Source organism: Babylonia areolata, chromosome 6, assembly GCF_041734735.1.
Source record: "Babylonia areolata isolate BAREFJ2019XMU chromosome 6, ASM4173473v1, whole genome shotgun sequence".
Classification (NCBI taxonomy): Eukaryota; Metazoa; Mollusca; class Gastropoda; order Neogastropoda; family Buccinidae; genus Babylonia; species Babylonia areolata.
In genome coordinates, this window is record NC_134881.1 from 42937402 (window position 1) to 42965165 (window position 27764).

The window sequence follows — 27764 nt, forward strand, 5'->3', positions numbered from 1 at the left end:
AACGAAGAAGAAGAAGAAGAAGTACTCAAATGGGGACAGTAGCCTAAGCTTCACAAAGGTACAGCTCTTGTGACAAGTAAGTTATTGATGAGCATATATGTACATTTGTGAATGTCTGTTCTTTAGATCGACATCTTTTCACAAGTAGTGAGGATAGATGAGGAAAAAAACCAGGAATTTTAAAGTGTTTGTGCCTCTGTGTGAGTGTGTTTGTGTGCACTGGCATGAATGTGTGTGTATGTGTGTTTGTGTGTGTGTGTACATGTGGCCTGGCTTGTTGCAACACATCGTACACAGTGCAAAAAACTACTGCTTGATGTGAACTTAGACGTTAAGATGTAGCCAGTCCCTTATCCTTCATGCATCACATCAAAGCACAGGCCCTTACAATAACATTTGAACTCTGGCAGTCAACAGGTGGATATGGAGTTCACCATCTTTTATATATTCAGATTAATTTCTAATGTTGTGACAATAATCTCTTCTTGTTATTCAAAAGTTCCATGCAAATGTTCACGTGAGATTTATCATATGAGAAGTGGCTACTAACTTGTGGAGATATTTCTAGTCGTACGGTTTCTCATGATGTGCGGCGTTCCGGATATGTTTCCAGGTACTATTTCTTCTATGTTTGCTCAAATGTATGAGTGGGCTTTAACATCTATGACTCTTTATTTCTTATCTCTCTAGGTTTTGGGGTGTTCATGTTTCCATAATCTCTTGACTGCTGAAGGAGCAAGGTGGCAGAATGGTTAAAATGCTTATCTGCCAATACAGTGTCTGTGAGGGTCTGGGTTTGAATCCCGCTCTCTTGACTGGAAAATCAAACTTAAAATCTAGTCATTTGGATGAAATGATAAATTGAGGCCCTATGAGCAGCACACAACTTGGTGCACTGAAAAAGAACCCATGGCAACAAAAGTGCATAGGTACACAAATTTTGTGTGCATGCACTGAAGGCCTGACAAGCGTGTTGGGTTACACTGCTGTCAGGTTTTTGGGGGTGTGGATAGGTTCCTGTTTCCTTAACCCCTTGACTGATGAATTTTATGGATATAAAATCAGTGGCAAGAGTTTGAAAGGCAGTTACTACTTATTGTGTGTTTATCAATGGTGTCAGTGATTTTGCTGAACAAAAAGTAATGCAATCCCAAGTGGAAAAAGTCTAAATATAAAATGGTGACTGTCATCCTGACCTGCAAGAACTACCCTTCACAGAGAGAAACACTGGTCAGCAGCAGTCAAAAGGCTAAACATGAATTGTGCCCTGTCTTTTTGTGTTTGTGGGCAACAACTCCTACATTCACTCATATGAACCAGTGTGCTTTTGTGTGAATGACTGTTTTTACATCACCAGCTAGGCAGCCATACTCTGTTTTCAAGGGTGTGCATATTAGGCATATTTTTGTTTCCATATCCAAACATAGATTACGGGTTCTTTGACATGCATATTTGATCTTCTGCATGTGTATAGACATGATGGGGGTTCAGGCACTATCATGTCTGCACTTATGTTCTCCTGGGAGATTAAAACCCAGCCCTCTGAGACTGAAAGTCAAATGATTTAACCACTCAGTTTTGTTGTGCTTGTCATGGGCTCTGGCATGGGAACAAGGCTTGCTCAGAAAATGCCTCACTCTGCAGTGCAGATATGAACTGATCATTTTCTCTTTTCTCATCGCTTTGTTTTTAAAAACATTGGTTGATACACAAAAAGGGTGTCTTTGACATCTAACAAAATATATAATTATGCAATAACAAAAAAACCCAGCTTTAATGTATGTATGAATTTGTGGTTATTGATCAATTTTATCACAAGCATTATTTCCAGTGAACAAACAATTCAACCCAGTCCTTTTAATCAAAACAGCCACGGCAAACACTTAATGTATCTTGGATCTCTTGAAGTTTCATTTTATTTATCAAGTTCCATCAACACACCCCAACATGTCAGTACAACACTGAACTGATCCACATGCAGGATGAATATAAATTCCATTTCACAATTTACACAAAAGACATCAACACATTTTGTCTACAAAACAAAAATAACACAAAAATAGAATATGAAACATTTACTGAAGCTGATTATCAGCTTATTGTTAGTCATCTTTTTCATGAAGCTAACACAAACTGATTTAATAGTGGAAATGAAATGAATTGTCCTTTATTGCAATAAGAATAGCATTATTATAACTGATAATAAAATTGTTATCATCATTAGTGATAACACTGTTATTACTTTATTGTGATAAAATGCTGGATCAGCCATAACTGACACAGGAAGCAAAACATTAACTGCCTACAGGACTGTGTTAAACAATGAACAACAAGAATGTGTACGCATCTTACTGAACAGACAAACTATTATCCAGTTATCTGAGTAGCAACGTGCACTGTTTAATACTGCTTAAACTGTCACTGGTTAACAAACATGCTTTCAAGGCCCTACAGAACAAAATTTCCATAAAAAGTCTGACACATATTTCTGGAAGCAAAATACAATATCAATAAAAATGAAATATAGAAAATAACTGCTGAAAAAAACTGGAACACAATAGCAGTAAAAACAAAAGTAAACAACAAAGAAAAGAGCAACCAAATACACAATAACAGAAGGAATGAAGACATTGTTTCTTCTCACCAGGTTGCTGTATTCAAAACACATCTTGGATGTTGACACCACAGACGAAAAATCAAGTGTAAACTGACACAATCAGAATGCAACATTTCAAAATATTGGCACTGAATTACATAAAAATATCAAAACAGGCCTGTTATAAATCCAACAATTCTGTATTCACAACAATCATCCTTTTTTCCCCATCCCAAAATTCAGTTTCATTATCAAGTCATTTGAACCCACAGTCAGAACTGTCTGTCCAAAAATATACAACTGTCCATCTTTCAGATTTGGGTTCGATTTCATGTTTATGTATTCACGCACTTCTGGGTGTGTTCTTTGTGTATGCACGGTTCCATGCCTGCATGTGCACATGTTGTGTGTGGTAGGAATTGTTCTTGAAAAGAAGCCAGATGTCTGAAGGTGATGCCTCCTTCAGCAGCAACAAGCACTGGTGGTGGTGGTGCCTCTCACAGGCTGGCCAAAACGCTCCCAGTCTGCACACAAACCATTGGTTTTCCTCACAAACACACCCTCAACACTACTCTCATTAGAATCAACAGAATCTAATATCATAATATGATGATGATGATGATAATGATGATAATAATAATAATAACAACAACAATAATAATAATAATAGCATGATCATAGAATAGCCATCCATCTTGCCATTCCTTTCTTCACTCATACACAGTCCCTCATTTTTTTAAATTTTTTTGTTGTTACTGATGTGCTCATTCCATAGATTACAATCACCAGTATCTGTGACAAGACATTAATCCCCAACACCTTTTTAAGATCAGCTATATTCCATATGCTGTGGAAAAAAATTGTCAGTACATGTACATTAAAACTTATTGTAGCTTCTTTATTTGTGAGAATTGATTTATGCATGAAATTTCACGGCCTGATGCATAATTTCTACTTTCATGCTAATAATAGTTTGCGAATATTTCCAAAAACCAATTAAACTCACATGCACTCAACATAGAAGCGAACAAAAAAAAACCAAACAACAAAAAAAAAAAGAGCAGTAAGCCTCAGTCTCTTCATCAGAATTATCTTCCTCAGTCTCTTCTTCATCACTGTCTGCATCATTCACGATTTTCTCAAGCACATCCAGCACTGACAAACGTTGAAAAGGATTGAGAGATCAAGATCATCACCATTTTGAACAAGACCAATTTCAATTATAGGGAGAAAAAAAACACACCATGATTCTGCAAGAACTGTATGAGTCAGCAAGTTGGAAAAAGGGAAGCAAATCATCTGTATAAACCTTTCCTGAGCCCATCGACACTGATCAGTGGTTCTCCCCCTTGTAAAATAGACAAATGTTTCCTGAAACAACTCCGTCAATCTAATGGAGATAGGCGACACAGTCGGCTCTGAGAGATGTGTAGGCAATCAAGGGTTTAAGTAGCAGTCAAAGGGTTAAACAGAGTTCCTTCCTTCATTCCAATCATTCCAATGCACTTAAGGCTTCCAAAGAAAAAGAATTATGGTGGAGTGGTGGCCGAGTGGCAATGCGCAGGACTGGGCAGCAAGTGTCCATGGCTTTGAGTCCCATACAAGGACTAGGATTTTTACTAACCCCCAAACCCTATGCCCAGGCCCTGAGTGGTGGCCTGGGTACTAGTCATTCGGACAAGATGATAAAGCAAGGTCCTGTGTACAGCATGCACTTTGCACACATAAAAGAGCCCGTGGAAACAAAAGAAAAACAACCCGAATGTCACACAGAAAAACACAATACAATACAACAAAGTACAACGCAACACAGTGTAAACAATGCAACCAAGTACTAAACCGTGCAGTTCAATACATTACAGCACAATACAACACAGAACAGTACAACACAGAGCAATACAATTCAGAACATTACAATACAAAGCAATAGAATACAGTGCAATAGAATACAATACAGTGCAGCACAACACAGTACAATACAGAAAAGTACAATACACAGCAATGCAATACAAAGCAATACAATACAGTACAACACAATACATTACAATACAATACACTAAAATACAACACGGTACAACACAATATATTACAATACAATACACTAAAATACAACACAGTACAATACAGTACAACACAATATGTTACAGCACAATACACTGAAATACAACACAGTACAACACAACACAAAGCAACACAATACATCTTTATTCATCCATTTGGAAATTGAATACAACACAGCAAAACACAATACTGTACAATACATCACAGCATAACACAACACAAAACAACACCACAGTACAGCACAGTGCAGTACAAGTACCTTAGGCTTCTTGTAAGCGTCCAGAGCCTTGCGAAGGCGCTTGCCGTACTCGGGGTCGGCCTGACCGAAGTTGTTGACGGCCCTCTGCTGAATGAACTCCTGTGCGTCCTTCAGGTGGCCAGCAATGTTCTCCACCAGCCGGTTCTGCTCCACTGGTGTCAGCACCTGAGGCAATTGGAATCGGCACACAGTGGGTGGGTGGTAGGGTTTTGTGTGTGTGTGTGTGTGTGTGTGTGTGTGCATGTGTGTGCGTGTGTGCGTGCGTGGGTGTGTGTGTGTGTGTGTTGTCTTTCTGTGTGTGTGTGTGTGTGTGTGTGTGTGTGTGTGTGTGTGTGTGTGTGTGTGTGTTTGTTGTCATTCCCTGTGTGTGTGTGTGTGTGTGTGTGTGTGTGCGTGTGTATACTAAAGACAGAGTAATGGAGACAGACAGAGTCAAAAAGACAACAAAAAAAAAAGCACAAAAAGAAGCAGCATATCTGAAATATACCTTTCACAAGCCTAGACAATAATTATCACAAATAGCCAGTAAATTTCTACTTTTTCTTTTTTTTTAATAGTCCAAAACATTAAATACAGCTCACACAAAAAAGCAACTTGTCAACACATACTGTCTCTGGGAAGCCTAGATATAAAACATGATAAACAGCAGCAGCTACCCCCACCCCCACCATCCTCCTCCAGAGTGTTTTTCTCACTTTAAAAATATTCATAAGTAGATCAAATATCTAAGTGTTTGGAAGAAAATGTCAACCTTTCAGTGCAGACAGTACAAGCAGTGCAGGACAGCACAGACAGTAATAATAATAATAATAATAATAGTAATGGACACATACAGCACTCTTCCCAGAAAATTGCACTAGTTGCTTTACACAACAGATATTACACATATAGAGTTTTTGATGTTGGTGTTTTTTGTTGTTGTTTTCTTTTGATCATTTCCCCCCTGCAATTGTTAATGTTTGTCAATCGTTAACGTTAATTATTTGTCAGATCTTTTTAGTTCTTTGTACTATGTAATATTTGACTTGAAAAAAAAAGAAGTAAAAAACATCATACATAAAACACAACAAGAATGTAACATATACACACCAAAATGTACCCAGCAAACTATACACACACAGAAATACAATGCACACAAACGTACAAAGATACATTCAAACACACATATCCAGCACAGACAGTGGAAAGGTGTGTGTTCCTGCTACCTTGTTCCAGAAGAGGCCGACCTGGGAGAAGTTGTCATCATCTGCGGTGTTGTAGCGCTGGATGTCACCAGAGATACGCACTGGGCACTCCAGGTTCTGTGTGTTGTCCAAGGGGCCCTGGAAACTGTTGGGGTAGTAGTTCGGGGCCCCGCCTGTGCACCATCACCATCATCAAAATAAAATAATGGCAGTATATCTTTATAGCGCTTTCAAACCTCTTGAATCGCTTTACAAATATTAGTTTAGTCCAACACACAGCTCACAAGAACACACACACACGTGTGCTCTCTCTCTCTCACACACACGCACACACATATACACATAGATATGCATGCATGTAAGAAATAAGATGCAGATCCACAGAATACAAAGTACCTTAATTGTGTAGAGATGGCTTGGAAAGGAATGTGTTTCAATTTGTTTCAAAGGAAGTGAGTGAGAGACTGCGACAGACTGAAAGAGGAAGTGGATTCCAGGTTTGCACAGCTGAAGAACTAAAAGATCTCACATTGTGTTCCTCTGTTGAATTTTGTAGCATAAAAGATATGTCTTCAGTGTAAGAGCGGCGAGACCTTGAAGGGACATACTTGCTTAAAAGTTGAGACTTATGCTGAGATACATTTCCATGAAAGCAGAGACATAATATCACATAGAACAGACACTGACAGGTGCAACTGTTAGGACAGTAGTCAGAACAAGCATGATCATGTATACACTTGAACATGTATCCATATAAACACCTGGAAATGTTGAGCGTTTATTATCTTTCCGGACAACTATCTCCAATATGCAGTCGTAAACACACACACACTCAAAACCACACACACAAACAAACACAAACACACACACTCTTTCTCTCTCTCTCACACACCCACACTCAAACCACACACACATGCTAAGACACACTCATACATGGAAACACACACACAACATACATGTGCACACACACTCAAAACTCACACATGCCACCCACGCCTCCCCACACCTAGAATCATTCAGACCAACAGTCGCCCTGAAGACAGCAGCAGACTGTACAACAACAAGGGGACCTCACCCTGATTGTCGTCCACACACTGGGGGCCATCCCGCTGGTAGTTACGGGCCTTGGTGTTGAAGGGGCAGTTCACTGGCAGCTGAAGGTAGTTGCTGCCCAGGCGGTGACGGTGAGTGTCTGAGTAGGAGTACAGGCGACCCTGAAACAGTCAGCATCGAATCAGTACATAAATCCCTTGTCCAGCAGTGCATGTGTGTGCGTGCACGCGCATGTGTGTGTGTGTGTGCGTTTCATACGAGTGCATATGTCCCTTGTCAATTGGTGCATATGTGTGTGAGTGCGTGTGTGTGTGTTGTGTGTGTCTAAGCATGCGTGTGCTTGCACAAGTGAGTTGGGTAAGTGTTGTCATGATGCCTGATAGTAAAGAATGTAAACTGGTTTATTTTTCTTATTGTTTTGTCATGTACAGTCAACAACTGGCAAAGCACTTTCAGCTTGTAGTTAAGAAAAAGTGCTGAACAAGTGTTCATAATCATTACTAGTACAGACAACCCTGAAACAGTCAGCATCAGTTAACATGTCCCTTTGGTATATGAGTACTATGAGTACTGACAACCCTGAAAGAGGTTAGTACACATGCCCTTTTATCCATTGGAATTGGAGTTTATACAGCCCTGAAACAGCTTAAGTACTCATGCCCCTTATCTTAGAGCAGGAGTACAGACAACCACGAAACAGCAAAAGTACACATGTACTTTGTTCATTTGAGTATGAGTACAAATGACCCCAGAACTATCAGCATTAAGTCCACATGTCCCTTGTCCAATCACTTAGTGTACCGATGACTCAGTCAGTAAAAGTGCACATTAATATTATCATTATTATCTATTAAAAAAATGTCTTTCATTATTATCACCATTAATGACGGGTGCAACAGCTGAGAGGTTAAAGCGTTGGACTTTCAATCTTAGGGTCCCGGGTTCAAATCTCGGAATCGGTGCCTGGTGGGTAAAGGGTGGAGATTTTTCTGATCTCACAGGTCAACATATGTGCAGACCTGTTTCTGCCTGAACCCCCTTTGTGTGTATACTCACGCAGAAGATCAAATACGCACGTTAAAGATCCTGTAATCCAAGTCAGCATTCGGTGGGTTATGGAAACAAGAACATACCCAGCATGCACACCCCCGAAAACAGAGTATGGCTGCCTGCCTATGTGGCAGGGTAAAAACAGTATTAAACGTAAAAGCCCACTCGTATACATATGAGTCAATGTGGGAGTTGCAGCCCATGAACAGTGACAAAGAAGATGATCACCATTCATCACCATCATTACCTGGAGCATTTTGTCAGGGCTGGGTTCGATGCCAGGCACCATGTGGACGGGGGAGAAGGCGATCTGCTCCACCTCGGCGAAGTAGTTCTTGGGGTTACGGTTCAGAACCATGCGGCCCACTGGGATCAGGGGGAACTCTCCGTGTGGCCATACCTGTTGGGTCACAGGTCACACGGTGTCAAGGTCAGCCACACAAAAAACAACCAAAAACAAAAACATCAAAGATTCAGTTATGTATTCTATCTGATTTTCAGATAATAAACTAAACAAACAACAACTGCTTTTTTTTCCTTCTTTTTGTGTGTGTGTTTTTTTCATCAGAGCCATCAACACAGAAGAAAAGAAAGCTGACCAGAAAAAGATACACAGAAATAATGAAAAAATGAAATACATAGATGCAATAAGCAGAGTTACCTAGTGGAACAGGAGGAATGTTGTCAGTTGATTAGAAAAGGGAGATAACGAAACACACAGATGCATACAGCAGAGTTATCAAGTGGAACGGGAGGAATGTTGTCAGGTGAATGCATCTGAGTGTGAGTTGTAATGTATGTAAGCAGACTGACGAAGGCGATGTTGAAGTATGTATTTCAAATCAAATCAAATCAAATCAAAAACACTTCATTAATCCACATGAAAATTAAGTTGTGCAATCACAGGCTCATTGTAAACACTGGCATAAAATCATGCGCAACATAAGAAGAGATTAAAACTAGTCAAATAAGAATTCCCAATAGCTGATGATATACTAACCCCCCCCCCCCCCACACACACACACATACTCATGTTAAGACAATAGGGTATTGCACAACAATATTAACAAATGAAAACATCCAACAAAAAAAGGGTATAAGATTACTAAAAATGACATGCGCGCAAGCACACGCGCACACACACACACACACGTTAAGACCATAAGGTATTGTACAACAATACATAAATAAAAACATCAAGGGAATAAATCGTATATATAAGTAAAATGCACACACACACACACACACACACTCACTCACACACAAACAACATATGCATGCAACGTATTGTCATGAGTTGTAATGTATGTAAGCAGACTGACGAAAACAATGTTAAAGTATGAATTGTCATGAGTTGTAATGTATGTAAGCAGACTGACGAAAACAATGTTAAAGTATGAATTGTCATGAGTTGTAATGTATGTAAGCAGACTGATGAAAACAATGTTAAAGTATGAATTGTCATGAGTTGTAATGTATGTAAGCAGACTGACGAAGACAATGTTAAAGTATGAATTGTCATGAGTTGTAATGTATGTAAGCAGACTGACGAAGACAATGTTAAAGTATGAATTGTCATGAGTTGTAATGTATGTAAGAAGACTGACGAAGGTAATGTTAAAGTATGAATTGTCATGAGTTGTAATGTATGTAAGCAGACTGACGAAGACAATGTTAAAGTATGAATTGTCATGAGTTGTAATGTATGTAAGAAGACTGACGAAGGCAATGTTAAAGTATGAATTGTCATGAGTTGTAATGTATGTAAGCAGACTGACGAAGACAATGTTAAAGTATGAACTGTCATGTATGTGTACATATGCATGAAGACAGTGTCAAAGTGTGAATTGCAAGGTATGTGTACTTACAAATGAAGACAGTGATAAAAGAAAAAAACAACAAAAAGTTGTGGTTTGAACACTGCTGATTATGTATCATTTTGTCTTTCATTGTATCATTTTTCACAAGAGAGGCAAGAGCATCTCGACTCATGTGTGATTCCTGCTGAATTGCCACGCAAAAGAAATTACAGAACAAGGTTATGACATGACCTCATGTTGGGTACATGCAAGTCACAAAAAAAAGTGTTGTAATTTTTGTTACCCCACCCCCCTCCCCACCTTTTTTTTCCTTCAAAATCTAGATTTTAGCACGTGTTTAGAACATGTCTTCCAAAGACCTCAATAAAATCATGATCAATACAATGATGCAAATAAAATGAACAAATAAAAACCTACTGTAACAAAGTTTCTTTTAAAATCACACTCTTGTACACTGTATGTACTCTTTCTCACTCACACACACACACACATATATACAAAACACAGCAATATCACCCCCCCCCCCCCTCCCAACCCACACACAACCAACCCCAATGTGTGCGCAACACACACACACACACACACACCTTGGTCAAATCAAAAGGATTCCAACGGAACTTCTCGGCCTCCTCAAAGGTCATGACCTGGATGTACAAGGTCCAGGTGGGGAAGTTGCCCTCGGCAATGGCGTTGAAGAGGTCGCGCTGGGCGTAGTCAGGGTCACCGCCGCTCAGGTCGGCTGCTCTGTCAGCCATCAGACACTTGATGCCCTGGTCCGTCTGGACACACAATTTGAATCATGTTGTGACGAGCACAATAGCCAAGTGGTTAAAGCATTGGACTTTCAATCTGAGGGTCCCAGGTTCGAATCTTGGTAACGGCGCCTGGTGGGAAAAGGGTGGAGATTTTTCCAATCTCCCAGGTCAACGTATGTGCAGACCTGCTAGTGCCTGAACCCCCTTTGTAAGTATATGCAGGCAGAAGATCAGACACACACGTTAAAGATCCTGTAATCCATGTCAGCGTTCGGTGGGTTATGTAAACAAGAACATACCCAGCATATACACCCCCTGAAAACAGAGTATGGCTGCTTACATGGCGGGGTAAAAACGGTCATACACACAAAAGCCCCTTCGTGTGAATGTGGGAGCTGCAGACCACGAATGAAGAAGAAGAAAAAGAAATCATGTTGCCAGCACCCCTGCTGACCATAGTGCTGAATACATGTCACTTCTTAATTTAAAACCAGCCAAAGATAAACCAAGTTAGTGTGAAACGCTCAATCTCAATTAAGTTAATAAACTCAGTTCACACATCCCGATTAGTCCACATGAAATTCAGATCAAGTTTTAAATATTTTTTAAAATTTCATTCAGGAACTGGGACAAACAACAACCAACAACCAGTGTCCAGATGAAACATCTCTGAACAAGGTCTTTGTGGACCTAGTGTTTGTGCCTGATATCATGCAGCTCCCAGCTGATGATCAGATGTTTTACTCTGAGGGGCTAGTTGCTCACACTATACAGCTTCTTCACTTTTCAAGAGGTAAGAATGTGTCAGATAACAATGACCTGAGCGCAACCTGCAGAGGACAGTCTGAACACAAAATGGACATGGAAATTCAGTCTGGGAAAAAATGTTAACAGAAGATTCAAAACACCTCATTACAACAGAAAACTTCAGTACATTTGATTTGAAACTCAGAAGTGAAGAGTTGCAGGTGAATGGGTTTTGTCTGAATAAAAGACTGTTGAAAAAAACAACAACAAAGAATATGACTAAAGTGAATGACCACCTTGTAGTGGAACTTGCAGTAGACAGCCTCGTTCTTGCTGTTGACCATCTTGAAGGTGTGGCTGCCATAGCCGTTCATGTGACGATAGCCATCGGGCGTGCCACGGTCCGAGAAGAGGAAGGACACCTGGTGGGTGGTTTCTGGCCGCAGGGTGATGAAGTCCCAGAACATGTCAGGGTCCTGCACTCACAGCACAGCACATCACATCATGGCACATCACAGCATATCATGTCACATCACATCACAGCACAGCACATCATAACATATCATGTCACATCACATCACAGCACATCATATCACATATCATAGCAAATCACATCACATATCACAGCAAAGCACAGCACAGCACATTAATCACACTGAATTACATCACATCACAGCACATCAATCACATCACATCACAGAATAGCATATCAATCACAGAATAGCATATCACATAGTCATATAGCATCACATCACATATCATATCATATCACATAACAGCACATCACATCACATCATAGCACATCACACCACACCATTCCACACCACACCACACATCACTTTGCAATGCATCATATCACACCACACATCACATCACACCACACACAAAATCACATGACATATCGGATCACATCACATAACAGCACATCACTACACAACACATGTCGCTGTTTGTCCGTACTGAACACTTCCTGTTATATAAACGCAAAAAAAAAAAAAAGAAGAAGAAAAAGGAAAACAGTAAGTAAATAAATAAATTAACTGATTAAGAATAAGGCAGATGAATCATGGCTTCTGACATCATATAACATGAAAGAATGGGTACGTAATGTGGACACTATGAGAACAGAACAGCTTGAAAATTGTGACTTTCATTAGGTCTGGTTATTTGTATTTCTTCTCATGAACTGGACACCGTTAAGAGCAGACAGAGGAGAAAGAAGACAGTGAGGCTTACCTTCAGGTTCGTTTTGGGGTTCCTCTTCTGTGTGTGGATGAAGCTGGGGAACTGGTAGGACACAGAGGGAACATGTTAGACTGGATCACATATATAGTCACTGTTTCATTCACACACAGACTTCAAGATTCAAATGAAAAGTGATTTCCTCACACACTGACTTACAAATTTACTTAACACTTTCACCGCCAAGCTCGCACTGACGCACAGGCGTGGTAGAGGACCCTCGTCACTGAAAGGTGACCATTCATTGGTCTGTTATCCATGAACCTACTGCTCTTAATGTTCGGTGGTAGGATAGGCCATATTTTCTATACATCACAGGGGGAATCCCCAGCTATTCTTAGCCACTGTCTTTTCTGTGTTTATACAACAAGGGAACTGTGTACTCTAAATTGACTGGCGGTGAAAGGGTTAAAAGAAAGAAAAAGAAAGCAAACATATATCAAACCCACAGATGACCATACACCTTGAGCGCAGCCTATGTCTAGAGATGAAAATTAACACCAATCATACTGTCACCATTAACATTCTTGTGTACTTCACATAACATTTATCATTTTAAGTAAATTATAAGGACATTTATAATGTCTAAAGACACAACCAAACCAACATGAATAACAAGTATGTTGTAACCAATAATAGGGCTCTGCATTTCACATCATATCTATCATCAATATAACTAAAAGCATGCACTCAAGGCCGGACTTGGTTTATGCTGCTGGTCAGGCACCTGCCTAAAATGTGGTGCAGCATATATCTGGATTCTTGAGAAACTAACTTCCTCACATCATCAATGCATCTTAAGATCTCTGCTCATTATTTCCACCTTCAGTGACTTTCCTGCCGTGCCAGTGACAACCCACTGTCATCTTTTTTTTATTTTTTATTTTTTTTATGATAGTCAGTCATGTCCTACAATGACCATCAGAACAGCAGAGGAGGCAACTGCTGTTCTGACTATTTGGGCTAGAATTTGATTATAGTGGAGAGTGTCTTGCCCAAGTTACATCCCCACTCTCTCAGCCAAGAGGGTTTTTAGGACAGTCGGCGTTGGGATGGTTCCCAAAGGCCAACCAGCCCACAAGCCTGCAGCACTAACAGCCAGTGCAATTTTGCCTCCTAGTTTGAGAGTCATAATCTTTCGCAAAAGACTAAGCTGTAAATGATTTCCCACTGACTGGAGAAACCATCGATAATACAGCTCTCACTTTGCTGTTGGCCCAAATGTAAACTTATGTCAATCTGTGATATAAGCCAAGTGTTGGCATCCTTATCACCGAGCATGACATCATCATCGTCGTCCTCCCCTCCCCAGCCACCCACCAGCATGGGGTCGCGGATGAAGAAGATGGGGGTGTTGTTGCCCACCAGGTCCCAGTTCCCTTCCTCCGTGTAGAACTTGACCGCAAAGCCTCGGGGGTCCCTGGCCGTGTCCGCAGACCCCTTCTCTCCCCCTGGTCATCACAGCAAGCAGTTGTTTTTTGTTGCTTTTAAAATCAAATAACACCAAAATATATCTCTAAGATACAATTATTTATCTTCTTTTAATTAAAAAAAGCAACAACTTTATCTTTAAGTTTAACTATGAGCTATCAGCCTTAAATTTGGAATTTCTATTCTCTCCATTTGATTATCAGATTTTCTCCACTGCCATAATGTCAGCTTAGCTAAATACAAGGAGAGAAAATCGTAGTGAATCACAATGCAAATGACTATTGTTTTATTGTTAGTTTTTTTTTTTTTTTTTCTTTCACAAAGTGGAATCAATAACTACAGTAAAGTGATGTATGATGAGAACTTTTACTGACCAACGGTGGAAAAGCGCACGGCCAAAGGAGTTTTCTTGCCGATCTGACTGAAGATTTTGGCCTTGCAGTACTTGCTGATGTCATGGGTCACCTCAAAGTACCCAAATGCACCTGACACAGATACACAAAAACAAATATCATTAAAACTGACGACAAGTTCACAGATAAATGCAAATACTCAGTGTCAGGCATATATCCCAAACAGTTGTCAAATCCTCTTCTTCTCCCGTAACTCTGTGAAAAGTCAACGGGGCACTGTACTGAACAACTGTTCACTAGATTTCTCCGGGTCTGTCGGTTGTGTGTCAAAGCCTGGATTTCTGCAAAATTACTAGTTTCCTCATCCATTCTGCAATGTTGTCTGTCCATGATTTTTTCCCCGTGTTCTCCTCAGTTTCCCTCCTTAAACAGTTCCCTGGAGGCTTGCTTAAGCAAAACCACCGAATTTTCTATGTGACTATACCAACTCACTCCACACACTTTCATATATTCAGACACATCCCACACAGACATAGCATCAGCATCAAGGGAAGAGGATAATCTTTGTTCTTTTTAAAGGTCTGACACTGTTACGGCATATAAACAACAAAAGAGATAAGTTCTCACCTTGTTTACTCCTTATTGGAGGAGCATTCAATTGCTTTTGTGTGTGAAGCAACCATGTGCCTATCTGTGGGTGGGTGGACTGGGGACTGGGAGTGTTTATGTGATTATTGTTGTTGTTGTTGCTCTTTCGGGGGACATGGAAGCTTGCGCAAGGAGGGGGGGGTGAAAGGGAGGCTGGAAGCAAAGGAGGAGGGGGAGAAGGATGGTACTGAGAGGGGGTGGGTTGGATGAATTTATTGGTTCAAAATGGGAGCAGGAGAATGTGTGTGTGTGTGTGTGTGTGTGTGTGTGTACAAGCAAGTATGTGTGTGAGGGGGGAGAGGGGAGTGGATGTGGATGTAGGTATGTCACCTTGAAAAAAAACATGGATGTGTTTGTTTATCCTGAGAATAATAGTCAGCATATATGTTCAATCTGAGTGATTGTTATGCATGTTCATGTAGCTCTACCCAACAACACTTTCATAACATGACAAATTACGAACATCTGATCACTCCACCCTGACAGAGCCTCAGCTGTTACATATGTCTTGGCATTGACCTCTGAGTTTTGCATAGAGACAGAGATAGGCCTGACAAACATAATCTGTCCCAAGGCATTTCTCGGTCAGTTTAGGTCAAACTGTGTATGTGTAACAGCACAAAGACTGTTGGCCCAGTCCTATGTCATGTTGTAAGGACAAGGTGAAGGTGAGACCCCACAGATAACAGCCACAGCAAACCAACAACATGAACAGCCGTCTTTCTTTTACCATCTATCAGCTGTACAAGATACCTGGTACTCACACCATGTTTTCTTATCCACTGATAACCTGATTTTACGACAAACCATTTAGCATCAACTGGATTCAGTTTGCAAAAGTGTCCTATCTCAAATGGTCCAGTTCACACTCCAAAGGTTCCTTTTGTCTTTTAAACAGGCATGTTATCTTTTCCCAGTATGAAATATCCTGTTTACACAAAGAAAACAATAACATTATAAAATCCAATCCAAGGCAAAAATGGTTGTCCCTGGCAAATTCTGTAGAAAAATCAACTTTGATGGTAAAACATGTACAATTGTACTCTGCAGACCAAAAGTAAAAATAAAAATGACACTAGTGGTGCTGCATCGTAGCAAGACACCCTTCCAAGTAGAGCAGCCTAAATTTCACACAAACTGACAAAGAAATCTTTGGTGACAAAAAGTAATACAATACATTTATTTGCTCATAGCTATTACAGGCACAATTACACAGCTCTAGCCGTGAAAAGGTTCTAAGACAAACATGTCAGATATCATGTTTACCTATGATGGTGCTGGTCACCACTGTACTGCACTGAAATGTCAGCAGTGACTGTGCTGCGTTGTAATGTTCTGATATCACAGAAATTTATTGCTTTATAAGTTTATATGTTGTGCGGTGTGATACAGCAGTGTGATATTTCAGATTCATTGTTCACAGAAGTGTCTGCCTGCATCATAAAAAATACTATTGTGCATGGAATCCTTTTTTTCTTGCTTTTTTTTTTTTTTTTTAAACTGAAGTTTTGAAACAAAAACTGTTTGCAATTGACTTTAGTCTGAGTCATGCATAAGGTGTACAAGCTTACATGCACACATACACAAACATACAGTATAAACACACACACACACACTCATGAACAGCACACACACACAAACACATGCAGACTTCCATTTTCTCTCTCTCCCTCCCTCACCAACTGTGTCATTGTCAGAGTTTTTGGCAGATGGAAATTCTTAAAGATATATCAGAAATGGTTTTAAAAAAAAAAGAAGAAAAAAATAAAATAAAAAAAAGGAAAGAAAGAAAATGATGGGGGGAGGGGGAAAAAAAGAAAAAGAAAAAAGGAAAAAAAAGAAAAAAAAAAGGGACAGCATGAGGACTGAAAAACAAAAGACACAGGATGACTATGTATACAAGAAGTTTACAAATACAACTTAACCATGTTTTTACCCAGCCTGTGTGTGTGTGTGTGTGTGTGTGTGTCTGAATGCAACTTTACCATATTTTTACCCAGCCTGTGTGTGTGTGTGTGCGCGTGTGTGTGTGTGTGCGTGTGCGCGTGTGTGTGAGTGCATGCGTGCACATCTGTGTATAACTGTGAATACCTGCATGTATATGTGTGTGTGTGTGTGTGTGTGTGTGTGTGCGTGTGTGCACATGCATGCATGTACATATGTTCATGAGCTGATGCTTGATATCTTATCTGTTCAGAATGGGGTGAAATTAGGTCACTGAATGGGGTCACTATTGTTTGCTTCTCCATGTACATGTCCACCAACATCTAAAGGATCGTTTTTAGCACTGGACAGGTATTTAACCAAGAAAGTCCTGTGAATAGTGGGGACAGAAAAGTACACATTTCTTCCATCAGAAATTGGCACTAGTCTAGCTGCTATAACAAAAAGTCTGCCTCACAAAAAAAGAAAGAAAAAAAAGCTGCCTCCAAATAACATGTGTATTAGATTTGCTTCATGTGTCTGTCTGTCTATACTCCAATTCTCTGCAGAAACACATTTTCTTTAGTTACATACATAGGTCATTCACCCCTCCTGAGGTATAGGTCATCAGCAAGATACCCCCATTGTCCCCTGTCATGTGCCTTTGCCTCTCTCTGGTGTTTGCCTGGAGGTCTCTTCACCAGGTGTTTCTCGGTCAGCCACTCTTTCTCCTCTCTTAGGGGTTCCATGTCCCGGCCTATCTGATGATGCTTGACACTGGTTTCCATGATAGTCTGTGTCTGACCCATCCTCACCTTCTTTATATTTCTTTACAGTCAGCATGGAATTTGGCTGTCCAGCCATTTCCAATGATGCCAAGGTATTGAAAGAATCTGGAGTGGTTGGGCTGCTTTTATATTATGAATGTGAGTTTACTATGATATCAAAGAGGGAACTCCTTTGAAAACTTACCAGACACTGGTCATGTGAAAGCGCAGAAACAGTTTGCAAGATTACTGTAAATGTGAAGAAAGATCTTTTAAAATTCTTGTTCCTGGATTTTTTGTTGTTGTGACTGTGAGTGTCAACTGAGCGTTCTGTTAGAACTGACTTCAGAAAGGGGAAGAAAGACAGATTTTTGTTTTTCCTTTTTTTTTTTTTTTTGCTTTGATTACAGAGAGAAAGAGAAATGGTGAGCTAGCAGTTTTGAGAATACTGAGTGACATAAAAAGTGCGTAAGCATGGTAGTGATTGTTTGGCACTGACTCATCATTTTTTCTACTGTGTTCATTGTTGTCTACCATCAGTCTCATGGGCAGAGAAGTGTGTGTGTGTGTGTGCGTGTGCGCGGGTGTGTGTGCGTGCGTGTGTGTGTGTGTGTGTGTGTGTGTGTGTGTGTGTGTGTTAATGGTCATCTGAAAATATTCATAATTTCAGATTTATGAAGAACCATCCAAGCAAGGCATGTGCACAACTGGGAGTAGTGGTTAAATTAAGTGTTTGCTCAAAATCAATACACGCTAACAACATATATACTAACATCTGTGCACACACGAACACATCCACTCTCTGTCTCACTCATTAAATAAAGAATTTGTCAAGTCTCTCATGCACATGCACACATACTTCACTTACAGAGAGAGAGAGAGAGAGAGAGAGAGAGAGAGAGAGAGAGAAGCATTAGCACACAGCCGATGCACATACCTGCACACATGCACATGCATTCATGGAGAGCGAGACAGGGAGCGTAAAATTCATATGAATGCCTCTGTCAAACATATCTATGTGTTCATGTATCCATTCTGTGTATGCATAAAGTAAAGAGGGAGATGAGAGGAGGGCTGGGCAGATGGGGTGGGGGGGGATGACACTGTAGTGTTGCCACTTGATCATGCTGACTGATCTGAAGAGGCTAGCATTGAATGAGTTAACAAAGTCAAGAGGCCAGCACTGAAGGGGTTAACAGGGCTGTCCACTTTGAAACTGCTCACAACCAGTTGAGAATCCCATGCATGGCAATTGTTCAATCCAGTCAGAACTGGTTAGCCTCTCATGTCATACTGCCTAAATATAGGTAAAAAGTTATCTTCCTCCAGGTTGAGTGTTGGCCTATTACTGTATTAGCAATGGTCCGGACTAGGAAGGTTTAAGTCCCATATATATATATCTATGGACTGGGATTTTTACCCATCCACTAGACCCTGAGATGTGGTCTGGACACTAGTCTTTCAGTTTCAGTTGAGACGATAAACTGAGGTCATGCACTTAACACACATTAGTGAGTGATGGCCTGGAGGTAATGCGTCTGCCTAGGAAGTGAGAGAATCTGAGTGCACTGGTTTGAATCACAGCTCAGACGCCGATAGTTTCTCCCCCTCCACTTGACCATGAGTGGTGGTCTGGACGCTAGTCGTTCAGAGACGATAAAAAACGAGGTCCCGTGTGCAGCATGCACTTAGTGCACTTATAAGAACCCACAGCAACAAAAGGGTTGTTCCTAGCAAAATTCTGTAGAAAAATTCACTTCGATAGGAAAAACAAATAAACCTGCTCGCAGGACAAAAAAAAAAAAAAGAAAAAAAAAAAAAAGAAAAAAAAGAAAAGAAGGGTGGAGCTGTAGTATAGTGACACGCTCTCTTTGGGGAGAGCAGCCTGAATTTCACACAGAGAAATCTGTTGTGATAAAAAGAAATACAAATACAAATTCAAGAACCCATGGCAATAAAAGGGTCAACCCTGGAATATATCAAGAGACAAATTCACTTTAAAATAAGCATATTTGCAGACAGGCAAACAAACAAAAAAAGACAGAGAAAGGGTGGCACTGCACTGTGGTGACGTGATCTCCCCAAGACAGAAGTCAAAATTTCACACAGAGAAATCTGTTGTGAAAAAAGTAATACAACACAATACAATAAAGTGTAGGAACCTACGTGCCATAACAAAAAGGTTGTTTCTTGTTTCATATTTGTGACTCCTGCCTTGTCTTCAAAGGCTTGTTGAAGTTGTTCTCATTTTTCTTCTTATTTTCTTTTGCATCTGGTATAGACTGTGTGTTTAACGCAGACACACTTTGGCATATTACACATCCAATTTCATAATAAAATAAAATGGTAAGCCGATGCAAACAGTTGACATGAGACTGACTTGCACATTTAAATGTTCTAGGGATCGGATTCAACAAGCCACCAAAATAATGAAGTTTTGTGGATGTCAATACATAGCTCAAACCACCTTTGCAACATAACTTGTAGTTAGATACTCATACTGTATTTGTATTGAATTGTATTGTTACTGTACTGTATTGCACTGTATTATGTTCCCATCACTGAAGATTTCTCTGTGTGAAATGAATTTGGCCTGTTCTCCTACAGGGCAGCACAACACCACCCTTTTTTTTTCTCTCTCCTCTTTTTCACAGAAATCTGTACAGGTCAAAGTTGCAGCCCACTGAGACAGTGAAACAAGTGGGGAATCTTGTCCTGCAAAGCATTGTGTGTGTGTGTGTGTGTGTGTGTGTGTGTGTGCACACGCGCGCACGTGCCTGTGTGCATGTGCTTGCAGTGTATGAGTGTGTGCATAAGCTCTCAGAGCTCGTAACTACTTGCCTTCTCTGTATCTTTCATTTTTATTCTATTCATGTATTTGTCATTTATTTATATACTTGTTTACTTGGTTAATACTTTATTCATTGCATTGCAATTTTGTTTGCTGTATGTATACATACATATTAATAATTATGATATACATATATCTATGTGTTTGTGTGTGTGTGTGTGTGTGTTTGTGTGTATCTTTTTTCTATTATACAATTTGGCAGGCTCTCAAGGCCTGACCAGCATGTTGGGTCTATACATAGGTCAGGCATCTGCTTCCTTTAAAAAATAAACCATTACTTAAAGCAGAAGCTGTGTAGCATGTATGTATATGTATCAACTGCATCCTCTGACACCTTGAGACTGCATTTGAGAGGAGGTCATCTGTTTGTTCTTACCCGATCCCTTGGCATGCACCACTCGTTCAGGGATGCGTTCCCGGTTGAAGTGAGCCATCTCATCGGTGAAGACAAAGTCCTGCAGGAGGATGGGGCCCCGTGGTCCCACGGTCATGGAGGCCAGTTTGTTGCCCACCGGGGCACCCGTGCCTGTTGTCAGGGTGTCCGCTTTCTGTCAAACAGCAGGTGGTGTTAGCAAACATTGTCAGGTGTCTACACTGTTTATATAACATTGTTTCTGGTAAAATTCTGATGAAAAATACATTTTGATGGTAAAACACATGAACGCAAATTGAAAATGGGTGGGGCTGGATATCGGTGACTTGCTCTAAGTGGGGGAGAGCAGCCCAAACTCCATGCACAAAAGTCTGTTGCAGCTGAATGAATGACTGATGAATATGTGTGGGGCAGGCAGGGGGACGAAGTGTGTGTGTGTGTGTGTGTGTGTGTGTGTGTGTGTGTGTGTGTGAGAGAGAGACTCAGAGAGAGAGAGACACTGGACACTGGAATTATTTATTGTCATTGCCAAGAAAGGTCTTTTGACAAGGGGGCAACAACATAAATGCATATATTTTAGCTTCAAAACAACAACAACAACAAAATTTTTTTTTCTTCTCTGAATCCTTCAGTCAGTTTAAACCAAGAAAATATGCAATACTTGGAAACACTTAAGTCACATCCTGACAAAAACTCAACGAAACGGAACTAAAGAAAAACAACAATGTAATGATAATAAAATACCAAAATGAATGGGGACTGACTCGACCATCCATTCAAAAATACATCAAACCAATACATACTGCCTCAACAATACACTTAAGTATGCAATGTTATGTTTTCTGTTTTGTCCAAATAAGATAGCAACTTCTGTACTAACTATAATTAAGTGTCTTCTATGCTGTTGATACTATTCTGACTTATGTACCTTTGTCTCATTGTTTGAGCTTCTGCAATGAATTTAGCAACCGATCTAATTATGATTTCATTATCACATGACAAGACAGTAACAACATCATGGCTTTTAGCCATCTCTGTTTTAAAGAATATGCATTTTTCTTGCACAGTATTATACATTTCACACTGAAAAAGAAAATGTTTTTCATCATCCACTTGGTATCCACAGAGAGGACATGGTGACTGTATAGAAGTCCCAGGTTCAAACCATCTTCTGTTTGCATTAAACCCCAGAGTTCTTAACCTAAAGAGAGAGAGAGAGAGAGAGAGAGAGAGAGAGAGAGAGAGAGAGAGAGAGAGAGAGAGAGAGAGAGAGAGTGTGTGTGTGTGCATGTGCATGTGTGCATATATAAATGAAATACAAAGACTAATATGGTACCCAGATTGGGATAGAGAACTGACAAGACTAGATTTCAAATATACTTTGTTGCACAATATATATCTGACTGTTGACCAACATCAACTTGGATCAAGTGAGCATTTGTGAAATTAAATTAAACCGATCGAGTTTGTGTAGAAACACTGGTGAGAAAGTGTGGGAGAAATTTAGAATTGGAGAAAACATCAACTCCCATGCAGTGTGGAGTTTCAAGCCATTACTGTGCAGTGAAGACAGGTTTAGGTTCAATACCCATGCAGCCTGGATAATGTCATGCTGTTTTCAACAAATTCCAAGCATTAGAATATGGGTGTTTTGTTTGTTGCTGTGGCTGTCATTCTTCCTTTGAGCGCATGCCTTTAGTTTAAATGTTGAAGATAGTATCATGAATGGTACTGACATATCACACACACACACACATATATATATATATATACATATTCGGTTGGCCATATCCACTTTCCTCCCTCCACTCTTCTGTGTGACTGGCATTCCGTTTTGAGGGGTAAAATTGTGGTTATTGCCTTTTGGTCCAGCAATATCGTGAATTCAGTGTTGAAAGAGTGTGTTTGTTACTTTGTGAGATCTGAGTTCATAATCAGTCTTTGCAGTAAAGTTAGCCTGTCTATATGCTTTATTGCATCAAATACGACAGTGTTGTACTATAGCAAACATATCTAGACTTTACTTGATCCATATAACACAATAGTTTGAATAACAGTTAAAGAGAGCAAAGTCCGTTTGAACTTTTTTGCTCGGAGCAGACGACATTGGACCATGATCGTTCGACGACAGTGGGTCAGCTACGATACTTACAGCAACTGTGTCTTTGAACTCCTTCAGTTGATTCGTAGCTCTGTCCCTGTTCGCCATGATGACTGATGTTTGAGGACTTTTCGACCAACGATCACAACAGGCTGAAATAAATTGCACAAGTCGTAGCGACTCTTTTATGTAGAGCCCCCAGTGTTCGCGACAAATCGCACCGCAGTTCGGTAATAGGCCTTGACATTGACCTTGTGCCTCGCGCAGGTCAAAGTGCCAGAAAGACTGGCGAAGTGAGGCTCTGTTAGGTTTCTGAGTACTTCATGATCTGTCTGTGTGCCTGTGCTCTGAGCATACTTAAGAAAATTATTTGTTGATGTGTTAACTCTTCTTACTTAAAAAAAAAAAAAAATCACGGTGTGTGAGAGAGAGAGAGAGAGAGAGAGAGAGTACATCCTTGCACACTTTTGTGCATGCATATTTATGTGGTGGTATAAAACAAAGGTGCTCAAGGTTTAGCTCAATTACTTTCATGCAGTCACCACTTAAGTTTGTTATTTCATTAAACTTCACACACACACATACACACACTGAACAGACACATTTAATACCATGACAGATAGATACATTCACATACAAAGAAGACATGCTGATATGCTTTATTTGATGATAATGCAAAGCTCTCTCTCTCTCTCTTTCTCTCTCTGTGTGTGTGTGTGTGTGTGTGTGTGTGTGTGTGTGCAGGGAAAGAAAAAGAGAAAAGAAAAAGAGACATATGGACAAACAAGTAAACAGGGAAAGAAATATAATATAAAACAGCAGTGTTGTGTAAATATAGAAGACAACAGAAGAAATATATATATATATATATATATATAGACAGAAAAGAACAACAACAAGCAACCACTTTTTTCCTTTTTTTTTAATTTATTATTTTTTTTACAAAAAATATATTTATTTCTTTAAAGCATCAACAGACTGGACTAAGAGGGGAGAATGGAGAGAAGGGCCTGTCTCCTGGTGCAACATAAAGTCTACAGGCAGAAAGACTGAAAGAAAGTTTACATCTCCTACAACAACAAAAGAAACAGAAGAATCATTCAGATGGTTATTGTAAAAATATTAAAAATACTGACATTCAACTGATGCATGGAATCACCATAACCATAAGTAAATCTATATTACAATCACTAACGTTCATCCTGCACCAGAAAAATGTTTACACGACAGTGACTGCATGGTATATTACCTGTATTTCAACACCAAGAAAAAGGGAATGAAAAGAAATCTGAAAAAAAGTCTGTTCATACACATGCATGCTCATGCATGCCCACCCATCCACCCACACACACGCTCAAACAAACTGAGAGACCTTCAAATTATCAGAGTAAAGCAGACAGGAGTAAAAACACCTTATTCTTGTTGCTTATAGTCCAGCCAACCGCACAGGGCCGTATCATGACTGTCAAACCATACAAATGCTCAACTGTGTCAACACAAAACTGTCACATCTACAGAAAAAAAACCACAAGGACAAACCCACAAAAAACACAGTTCATGACACAGTATCCCAACCATTTAGCTCCTTAGGGCAAATAAGACTAGGCCATGCTGAGGACGCCAGCCATTCCGCTTAATTTATCATCCCCTGATTACAAAAAAATGTAAAAATGTAAAAAAAACAACAACCAATACTTCACAGCCAAACAAAAAAAACAAAAAAAAGGCCATATAGGCAAATAACACTGCAGAATGGGCAGCTAGTGCCAATCCCAGTGTTTACATCTCACTACCTAATTGCCAGAGCAAAACAGCACAGATAGTACATCATAGACTGTGGAAGAGAAAAAGTGTCAAGGCTTGCTTGAAAAAAGAAAGGGGAATGGACTGGGAAGGCAGAAAAAGGACACAACAATGAAGACCGAAAAAAGGCAGAAACAAAGAGAGTGACAGAAAAGAGGAAATTTCTAGCACAGAATTTCCAGAAGGCGGGGATGCTATTTATACTGAAAGACCCCCAGCATCTCCACAGGGGGCTAAAAACACCTGTTCAAAGAGCAGTAATGCCCATTGCACACAACATTTGTTTCTTCCAAACCTCAGTGCAGAACACACAAAAGGAACTTTTACCTCAGAAAAAAGTATGTTAATTAATTTCAGAACATCAGGGAAAAACAAACACAGCTGAACAATTTCAGATTATCCAGTAAAAACAATAACATAAATCTGAACAATTTCACAACATAAGGGAAAAACAATAAGACAGAACTAAACAATCAGAAAATCAGTGAAGAACAATAAAATATTACGAAACAAATTTCAGAATATCAGGGAACAATAATAAATGCAATAAGACCGTTTCAGATTTTACGGAAAAAAACAATTCAATCTAACAATTTCGGAATATTAAGGAAAATGCACAATTAAACAGCTTCAATTTTTGTTGTTGAAAAACCAAAGAAATAAAATTAAACAATTTCAGAATATAAAGGAAAAAGAATGAAATACAATTAACAATATCAGAATATCCGGGGGAAAACAATAAAATACAACAAAACAATTTCAGAATACCAAAGAAAAGCAATAATACATCTGCTTTCATCGGTCACAACCAAAATTAACAGTGCACGAAAAAAACATGTTGACATCAGATACAAATATGATCTTTGATTAAATCAGCATCAAATTTGACTGCATCAACAGAAAACTTATCCATTCTAGTATAAAAAAAAAGCTGTCTATAATAGCCAACTGTTCAAATGTGCTTTCATGGTCCAAACATCTCAATAATTATGTCGATGGTGCACTCAACAGTTTCCCAATCATCAGCTTCCTTCAAATTCATTCATATGACTCTTTTTCTTCTACCACGAAATCTCTCTGTTCACCAGAAATCACTCTTCCACCATTAATTAACCTTTCATGACAAATAGGTATGGACAGAGTGTGTATATCTGCACCATTCAATCAGTTATACAATCAGAACCATTGGTAAGAGTCAGTGATCTAAGATCTATCAAGCCCTGAATCAAAAAGGAGAAAAAAACCCGGTAGAAAGCAGATGCCTGACCTACATGCAAACCCAAAGCACTGATTGGGGCTTGAAAACGTACAAAAACAAAAATTCTAGAAAAAAATGTATGTATATATGTGGAAACAACTATGAAGATTGTTGAATGAAAACAGGTTAATTAACTCTTCATATTTACAGTTCTGAATGAAAAGCAGGCAGAGATAAAAAGACAAACAAACAAAAAACAAAAAAACATTAGAAGCCCAGAGATCAAGATGACAATGCAATAATGTTGGACACAAAACTGAAACCACCGGGTCTTTACTTTGGTGGTCAGGAGACATGGATGTATTTATTATACGGATGGATTAATTATCTATTTATCATTGTTGCTTATAGCCCAACCTACCACACAGGTCTATATCCGGCCTGTAAAAGTGATCTGATAGAACCTGGAGTGAAAAACAACAACAACAAGGAAATGAAAGTTAAGCACATATTTGAATTTGTATTTCTTTTTAGCACAATAGATTTCTCTGTGTGAAATTCGGGCTGCTCTCCCCAGGGAGAGCGCACCGCTATACTATAGCGCCACTCATTTTTTTTGTATTTTTTCCTGTGTGCAGTTTTATTTGTTTTTCCTATCAAAGTGGATTTTTCTACATAATTTTGTCAGGAACAACCCTTTTGTTGCCATGGGTTCTTTTACGTGCGCTAAGTGCATGCTGCACACGGGACCTTGGTTTATCGTCTCATTCGAATGACTAGCATCCAGACCACCACTCAAGGTCTAGTGGAGGGGGAGAAAATATTGGCGGCCGAGCCGTGATTCGAACCAGTGCACTCAGATTCTCTTGCTTCCAAGGTGGATGCATTACCTCTAGGCCATCACTCCACTATAAAGTTATATTTATGCATATAAGCCTATGACATGCATCTGACGTTGACCATTCTGTCAACAGACTGCTGGAGAGTTCATTGCTTACATGTCTTATTGAAGCTCACCATATAATCTGTGCTCTCAAAGTTCACTGATTTTCCAGAATTGCGAGCAACAAAGGCAATCAAGAGAGGCAGAACGTGCGGAACAATAGACTTCTTTTTTCCACTTTTTACTTCATATTGTTTTACGTATTGTGCATATGATGGCACTACATTGTATAGAGTCTGGTTGTAGCAATGGAGGCTATCAACTGTAAAAATGGAGGATGGTGCATGTTTCCTGCTTTTGTCTATGTCAATCGCCTTTGGCATTGCTTGCGATTTCGAGAAAAAGTTAGATGCGCATGCACAAGATCCAAGATGGCCGTGGAACTCTCCAGCAGTCTGTCATTCCCCAGAAAATAAAAGCAACAACAAAAGCTTCAACATAAACATTATTACACACATGGATCAGTTCCAATCCGCTCTTTCCTCACTCTGGCAAAGGTGTCTGGTAGCTTTTCACCTCATATCCATCTACAAACCACTAAAATTTGGGCTTCTGTTGGAAGAGTGTCCTCCCTTGTCTTTTTTTTTTTTTTTGCTCAGCCCACAA

The 27764-nt window shown here is 39.6% G+C and overlaps 1 protein-coding gene across 1 annotated transcript; it reads right to left on the reverse strand.

Moving 5' to 3' along the window:
• Positions 1–1889: 1889 nt before the first annotated feature.
• On the reverse strand, positions 1890–23453 carry LOC143283045 (catalase-like). Its single transcript, XM_076589047.1, has 12 exons — positions 23266–23453; positions 21117–21288; positions 14573–14683; positions 14088–14218; positions 12762–12812; positions 11822–12001; positions 10611–10802; positions 8451–8603; positions 7176–7314; positions 6122–6273; positions 4917–5081; positions 1890–3120 (listed from the first exon to the last, which is right to left on the reverse strand). Exons 1-12 carry the CDS (start codon positions 23320–23322, stop codon positions 3094–3096), a joined length of 1530 nt encoding a protein of 509 aa, XP_076445162.1. The 5' UTR covers positions 23323–23453; the 3' UTR covers positions 1890–3093.
• Between the last annotated feature and the right edge of the window lie 4311 nt (positions 23454–27764).

Coding starts and splice junctions, on each gene's coding strand:
- LOC143283045 (XM_076589047.1), bottom strand. CDS start 23,322: ATGGCGAACAGGGACAGAGCTACGAATCAACTGAAGGAGTTCAAAGAC. Junction 10,803..11,821: donor ACTGCAAGTTCCACTACAAG/GTGGTCATTCAC, acceptor TTGTGTGTCCAG/ACGGACCAGGGCATCAAGTG. Junction 8,604..10,610: donor ATCCTTTTGATTTGACCAAG/GTGTGTGTGTGT, acceptor GTGACCCAACAG/GTATGGCCACACGGAGAGTT.